Source organism: Vipera berus (genome assembly GCF_964194415.1).
Source record: "Vipera berus genome assembly, chromosome: 13".
Lineage (NCBI taxonomy): Eukaryota > Metazoa > Chordata > Lepidosauria > Squamata > Viperidae > Vipera > Vipera berus.
The window spans coordinates 480,714-488,167 of NC_138216.1; the positions used below are offsets into that span (position 1 = coordinate 480,714).

A 7,454-nucleotide genomic window follows, 5' to 3' on the forward strand; every position below is an offset into this window, starting at 1 on the left:
AGAGGCGGGAGGGATGCCCGGCACGTCGGCGGGGGGCGCGGGACGCCCCGCTCGCCCCGCCGCGTCTCTTCCCGGGGCTTCCCCGGGCGAGCCTCCTCGCCCGCCGCCCCGCTCTGCCGCCCCGCTGCCCTGGGACCCCCGCCCGCCCGGGAGCGCCCGCGGACCCCGGCGGGGGAGGCGCTGCGCGGGCGCCCCCTTTCCTGCGGGGACGGCCCGGAGGGGCCCGTGGGAAGCCGCTTCGCCTGCCGAGGGAGCGCCCGGCACCGGTCCGCCGGATGCGCTCGCCCCGCCCCGCCCCTCCCGCCGCCCGAGCAGCCCCCGGCCGCGGTTGCCATACGGGCAGCGCCGCGCGTGTGCACGAAGAGCCCGGGCAGCGCCGCCAGAGGGCGCCCTCCAGCGAGCCCGCGCACGCTGACTCAGCGTTCCCCCCTCCGCCGCCGCTGCTGAGTCAGCCCGCGCTGCGATTGGCCGGGTGCGGGCCAATGGGGGCGAAGGGCGGGCTTCGGTCGCTCCGGGCGTCGCCGTCCCGGTCTCTCGCGGGTTTCCGGCCCCGCCCCTCCCAAGATGGCGACCGTCGCCGAGCTGAAAGCGGGTAACGGCGGCGCGGCGGTTTGTCGTCCCGTCGGCGGGGCGGGGCGGGGCGGCGCGTCCGGAGCCCTCCTGGCCGGGGTCGCTGGGAGGGAGGGAGGGAGGGAGGGAGGGAGGGAGGGAGGGAGGGGGGCGGTCGGCGCTGGGGCCGCCCTGTTGATGGGCGCCCGCTCTGTCTCGGCGCAGCCCTGAAGGAGGCGCTGGCGCGGCGCGGGGCGCTGGAGCAGGTGCGGGCCCGCGTTCGGGCCGAGGTCTTCGCCGCGCTGGACGACCCGGGCGAGCCGCGCCCCGCCGCCCCCCGCGAGACCCTCCTGCTGAACGAGCTCATCCGCGAGTACCTGCGCTTCCACCGGCACAACGCCAGCGCCTCCGTCTTCCTGGCCGGTGAGGCCGATTCCCCGGCGGGCCGGATGGGGGCCCGGGGGAGCGGAGGTCCGGGAGGCCGTCCGCTCGGAAGCCCGAGCCGCCTTCGCCGAGAGGGGCTCCGGGAAGAGCCTGGCGGGCGGGAACCCCCCCCCCCGTCCTTCTCCGGCTGGGGAACCCCCGGCGTCCCCCCTTCCTCCGCCCGGGCAGCTGAGCCGCCCCCCCCCCCTTGTGTGCTGCAGAGTCCGGCCAGCCCGAAGTCCCCCTGGACCGGGAGTTCCTCGCCAAGGAGCTGCGCGTGGTTGAGGACCCCAGCAGCAGATCCGTGTAAGGCGACCGGCTCTCCCGAGATTTCTCTCCCTCGTCCCAACGTTGGCCGCCACCCAGTCTAAATCCCAAAGCATTTGCAGGCGGGCGGTGGCCATTTTTGTGCTCTTGGATAAAAGTAACCCTTTTCCCATCTGCACGGCGGTATTTCTGAAGTTTGTTGATGCAAGTGCCCGGTGGGCGGTTGCAGAGGATGATAAACCCATCCTAATGTCATTCTTGTGCAATGAACTCAGCCCGATTGATCGGTGACTCTATCTTGTGCCTTTATTTCCCCTCCTGGGGTCCCTCTCTGCAGACCCCACTGAAGTAGGCACCTACAAAGGAACCCCTTCACAGAGTCTCCACTCCGGCTCACTCCGTTTTAAGCATTGGGTTCCTTTTCTTTCTCTCTAACAGGCCACTTTTGTATGGAATTCTCACTCAGTTGTTGCAAGGCAATGAAGAGAAGCCCCACACACACACGTTCCCCAGAGCCCCCTCATTGGCACCTTCAAAGTGGACTACCAGCAAGCCATCTAATTAAAGCAGCCAAATGGGTACAGCACCCACAGATATGTGAAAAATATTATAATAATAATATAATAATAATGATAATAATAATGACAATGCTAATAATAGCTAACATCTGTGCTGCCTGACTCCCAGTGACTTTGGGCAGCTCACAAGTTACAGAAAAAAATCAATCAACAATGGGTCTTCCTTTTGCCTACTATAGAAGAATGGGTGTTTAAAGTATCGAATCTTGCAGAAATGTCTAAGATTTCTGCTTATTTGAAGGATCATTCACAAGAAAGATATATTTCAGTGTGGAGGAGATGGATAGATTATATTCAGAATAAATATGGGACTAAAAAGTTCCATTTAGCTTATGAGTAGATTTTAGAGGGATATTGTTATTAATTTTAGTGTTAGTACTTTGTATGTATCTATGTTAAAGGGGAGTTAAAGCACATTATGAATTTGGTTAATTTTATATTATGGATAATTTTTAGTTAGAATATGATTATTATATCTATAACCCTGTATTTAGCTCTGGGAAGTGGGGGGGAAGGGGGGTGGTTTGGGGTGGGTGGGTTTTGGGGATATGTATTGTAAAATCTTTTTTTGTAAAACTCTTTAATAAAAAAAACAATGGGTCTTCCTCACAAAAGATCTGGGTGAAGAGCCAAGTCTTCTTCAAGGCTCTTTTATACAGCACTTGTTTTTCTTTGAGTGACATATTGCAGTTTGTGCTTGGATAGTAATGTGTTAACGGCTTTATCTTAAATTTCAGAAACTCTTGCAGACTCGGAACATGGTGTGAGGCTTTTGAAGATACATCCGGTTGACAAGGCATTCATAAATAAATTAACTGCATTTTTTATGAGTAGCAGCTGTTTTATTACTGTGGTAATCTGTTTGGACCGATAAAAATGGTTGATTCAGAAGGGCAACAATCATTTATACATTCAATGTTTCTTTCAGATCGCCCCACAGAAGATCTGTGTAATAGGTAAAAGTTGAGTCAATGGCACTTAAGTAATCTGGGCATTGAACAGCACAGTAAAATAACAATGCACAGTAAACCTTCAAACAGGCTGTGCTAGTTCCTCCTTTTAGAGGAAGGCACAAATCAGCTTTGTAAGGGAGGGGGAAACCCCTCAGTCTGCCTTGGCAATCAGCAATGTAAGACTTCTTTTGAGAAGCATGTGACAGTCAAGGCCAAACTGATTTCCCAGGCATTAATCTGTTGCAACTCAACTAACAGATCTGGCACGCTCACAATGCAAGGAAGGCGAATCTGCAGCTATCCTGGGATAGTAAACACAGCCAGCAGCTGGCTTTTCCTTTCTGGCCATGAGGTAGTGGTCACTGCCTGTCCAGAACTGCCTCCAGGACAGGACAGAGCGGCTTGGCCTTGTGATCTGCTACTTCAGCTGGAGGAGAGTCTCCTTTGATAGCTTCAAGTTTCCAGCTTATTCCTGATGTAATCAGAGTCTGGTCGACTTCTGCGATGCATGTTGGTTTCTTTAGTATGTTTCCCTTCAAGACGAGGAGGAGCCCCCACTGCAGTTTCTGTCCACCAAGCGGCCTGCTTAGCTTCTGCAAGGTGTCCTGAAGCCGCCCTTCTTTCCACGTTCCAGCTCGGCCTCTCCTGCCCATAAATCATCCCCTGCTGGGGATTCTTGCTTGTCAGCCAGCCCCGTAAAGGCCGGGAAAGGGTTTCCACTCCTTTTTAAGCTGTTGCCATTGAGAGGTGCAGATATTTATAAAACAGCTTCACAACTCTTCCAACGGGGTCGGCTGCCCATCTTCCGAAAGGCGTGTGATGTGAGCCCACAGATCCTCAAAAGTAGCGCCCGTGCGAGGTGGAGGCTGCTGCCAATCCTCTGGATCCCTCGATTTTCCCTGCAGGGTCTATCTCAGACTTTGGCTGATCAAGAGAACTTGCTCATCACTGCCAAGCTTGAATGGTTGGATACCGTAGGACCCGAACTCAGCCCAGTGGGGCCCGCTGCCTGACAACATCTGGCTTGGCTTGTGGGACACAGAGAAACCAGGTTCACACATGGGGCAGTCAGGCATTTGGACCCCTCTAGGATAATCCCTACCAGCTGTGCACCACCTTTCTTTGTGAAGGGTGGGCAAGAGGCAAGCTGCCCACTGGGCAAAGTCTGATGTCCTGTAAAAGCTGAGTGGCTGCTCCCCTGACAGAGCCCAAAGCTTGGGAGGGGCACGAGTTGCACAGCTGGAGGGCATCAGGCCGGGCTTGGCAGGCAAGGGGCCCTGAGTGGGTCTTGGCCACAGAGCAGTAAGTGGGCCGCCCGGCCTCCCACCTCCTGCCTCCCCCTCCTTTCCTGCTTGGGAAGGTGGCCTCGTGAGCGTCCCCCAGCTTGGCCTTTCCTGCCTGCCTTGGGCTCCATATTTAGGCTGCTGCTGTCGTGCTGCACATCTGCAGAGGCATGTTTGCATCTGGAATGTGGACAGGAATTGCTGGAGGATCCTGGTGTTCCCTATTTGGGATGTCTGAGAAGCCTGGGCCAGACAGCATGCGGGGCTGGAGCTGCACAGGGAGGGAGGGAAGGGCCTGAGATGTTAGGGGGCTCGGGGAAGGTCAACCTCCTCCAGTGGGACCTCTTGCCTCCTCCTCCTCTGCTGGGCCGAGGGGACCCACTCCGCCCCTTCTCCCCAGTGCCCCTGGGCTTTTTAAGAGCTGCTTTTTGCCATTTAAGGACAGGGAGGCATTGGGGAGATTTGCAGAGCTTCCCAGGAAGGGAGCACCAGGCAGGGTTTCTGCAGAAACAGCCGGGCATGAGCTGGGAAAAAGCGAGCCCTTCCATTCCCCAGAGACGGGACAGCCCAAAACAGCCCAAGGTCCCCAAATGTTACATAAACAGGCCAGGGACACCACACAGCGCCTTCCTCCTTGGGAACGGCCACCCCCAGAGAGAGGGGCCTCTGGCTTGAGCTCTGCATCAAAGCCGGGGCCAGATAAGAGCTGCTGATGGCTGGGGAGAAATGGGGGAGCTGCCTCTTATCTGCCCCCCCACACACACACACGCATGTCCCCTTTGCTGGCCCTCCAGCCCATGAGAAATCCGGAAGAGCTAAGCAGTTGCTCATATCTCTGGAGCAGATGAAAGAAAGCTCCATTTTGGGAAATAGTGTTGCAATGGGAAGGCAGATAATTTCTGAGCCATCCCATAATGCCATGACAAGAATTATTAGGGGAGAAAAGGAGAGGGAGAGAATGCCTCTTAGCTGGGGGTGAACTCTGCCTGCAAAGCCATCGCTTGAGCCCCCTCCCTCTCCTCACCCCCCTTGCACAAGTCTTCATATCTGAGCCCCGGAGATTCTGCTGGGGGGGGGAGGAATCTGTGGCCCCTCCCCTGAGCCCATCATCTCTATATAGAGGGGCCAGACCGCATCAGGCTCGGTCTGCCCAGCTGCTAGCAAGCACCCATCCGGACGCGCCTGCATCCTTGGCTTTCCTCCTGGACTTCTGTAAGTACCCTGGCTGGCCGAGGACCCTTCTGCCAAGAGCTGCCCCCCTGCAGGCTAATTGCCCCTCTTGGGGAAGGCAGTGAAGCAGGCGCTCCCCCCTGGGGCACAGGCGAGCTGGTGGGCTGGGAGGGAGGGCTTGGAACAGCCTTGCTGGGATGGCCGCCTGAGCACCCAGGAGGCAGAGGCTTGGGGAGAGGGGCCAGTGCAGGAGCTGTGCATCGCAGCGTTTGAGGTGGAGGGGACCCCAAGGATCAGCTAGTCCAACTTTCTGCAGGAGCACCTATTCCACTCTCCTGGGAAGTGGGTCGTCTTAGTAATTCCGGAGATGGATACCCCCATAGGTGGACCCCTTCTGCTGCAGTTCGGATCTCACTGCCAGAAAGCATGGAAATGAGGTGAAAAGGCAAAGCAGAGCTAAAACCTCTAAGAAGCCGATGCCGCTTTCAGCACCAGAATAAATTTGCCCTGAAGACAATCCCAAATAGGACCGATCCACTGATGAAATGACCCAAGATCATTTCTTTCAAACGTTTTTTTATTGCTGGTATATACTATAACAGACTCACTTTTAAGGCATCTTTTCAACTTGCCTCCGTGAATTCCTGAATGTGATTACTTGCTGGCACTTAAAATACTTTTTCTGGCCTCCCTGCGGTCGGTCGCTGTTCCCCCCAATAACCTCAGGGTCCATCCTGGGGTGGAAGAGCTGGGCCAGCTGCTCACCCGCTCAGGGCTGAGAGGTTTGGGGCCACTTGCGGCAACATCCTGATTTTAAAAAGAAGCGAGGGGAGCTGGCTTGGTGCTGCCTCAATAGCTTTGTTACCCAGCTTGGCCTTATATTTTCCTGGAAAAGACACGGATGCCTTAAGAGGAGACTCAACTGCTGTGAGTAAAGGGAGAAATCAGCAGAGGGCAACACAAGCGCCTTCTTTCGGTCCCCAGCCCCGAGGTTCAGTGCCTGCTGTAAACCACTCAAAACAAGGGTCTTCTTACCGGCAAACCTGGATGTCAGCTGAGCTCAGCGCTGAGAACCAGCAGTAGCCCTGCAGGCTTTTGAACCAAAATCTGTCCGTATTTAGAAGTTCCCTAAATCATTTGTTTTGACAGCCCATCCTTGACTGTGTCCCCGTCTCCTTTTCCTGTGAAACAAAGAGAGCCTCCCATGCAGGTGAAAGAAGAAAGTCTCTCTCAAGGAGCCCAGGGGAGGCTGCCCGCCAAGGCAGGCTTTGTAGGAGGGTCTCGATTGCAGGCTGCTAAATTCCCACCCTAGAAGCCGCAGGCAGCCTTCAGCCCAGAGGTGGCTGGTGCGGACAGCTCCTGCCGGCCTCTCTCCTCTGCAGGGATTGTGGTGGATCTGGCCTTCCTCGCAGAGCCGTTGGATGTAAACGGCAACTTCTTTTAATTATTGTCTTTGGAAAGGATTCTGTTATGCCCTAAAAGGTATTTGTTTTGAACTTGTTATCATTAGGGTATTTTTTTTCTGTCTCCTTTTTTTTTTTTTTGGCTGGATCTGCTCATAATGAGAAGAACGTGGCCATATATGGTAGCCTGCCTGCATTTGTGCAAGCAGAGAGCTTTGCAAACGGCCAGCCTCTCTGCCTTCGGAGGCTTGGATCCTTTTGAAGCTCTACACGAGGTCAAGGGAGCTCCTCTGCCTTCTCCCCAAAGCGCCCCTTTATTCTGTAAATGAGAGGAAGCTAAGGATTTTTTAAAAAAAGCAAATGAGCAGAGAGTCCCAGGTGAATGAAACGGCGCTTGGAACCGGTCCTTTCTGCCCCTTAAAGATTCTGGGAAGTTCTCAAACATCTGCACTCTGGCTTAAAAGGGGAAGGATTGGGAAATGGAGCAGAAAGCCCCAAACCTCTCTGCCTTCATCGTGTTGATGAATTCCTGTCTCTTGAGCTTAGCAGCCCATCGGCAGATGCAGGCAACAATATTTATCTTGTCTGCAAATGTTTAGATCCTGCCTTCCACTCGGCAGTGCGGGACCTCCAAGGCAGCTGAGAAATGCCAATTCCAAACACAGCAATAAAAAACAATATAACTCAACTGATGCAGTCAAAACAACCTCAGTGAGGGAAATGCTTCATCAGCTCAGCAAAGGAGGAAGCAATGTGTGGAGACAAGGCCTGAGGCATGCCAAAGCTGGGCCAACCCCGAGAAGGCCACGTTTGCAGTTCTGCTGGACA

The 7,454-nt window shown here is 55.1% G+C and overlaps 1 protein-coding gene across 1 annotated transcript; it reads left to right on the top strand.

Moving 5' to 3' along the window:
- Positions 1-353: 353 nt before the first annotated feature.
- Positions 354-2,654, top strand: CEP20 (centrosomal protein 20). Its single transcript, XM_081338182.1, has 5 exons — positions 354-592; positions 775-972; positions 1,194-1,278; positions 1,678-1,817; positions 2,555-2,654. The coding sequence occupies exons 1-4, from the start codon at positions 565-567 to the stop codon at positions 1,802-1,804; spliced, it is 438 nt and encodes a 145-aa protein (XP_081194308.1). The 5' UTR covers positions 354-564; the 3' UTR covers positions 1,805-1,817; positions 2,555-2,654.
- Positions 2,655-7,454: the final 4,800 nt, after the last annotated feature.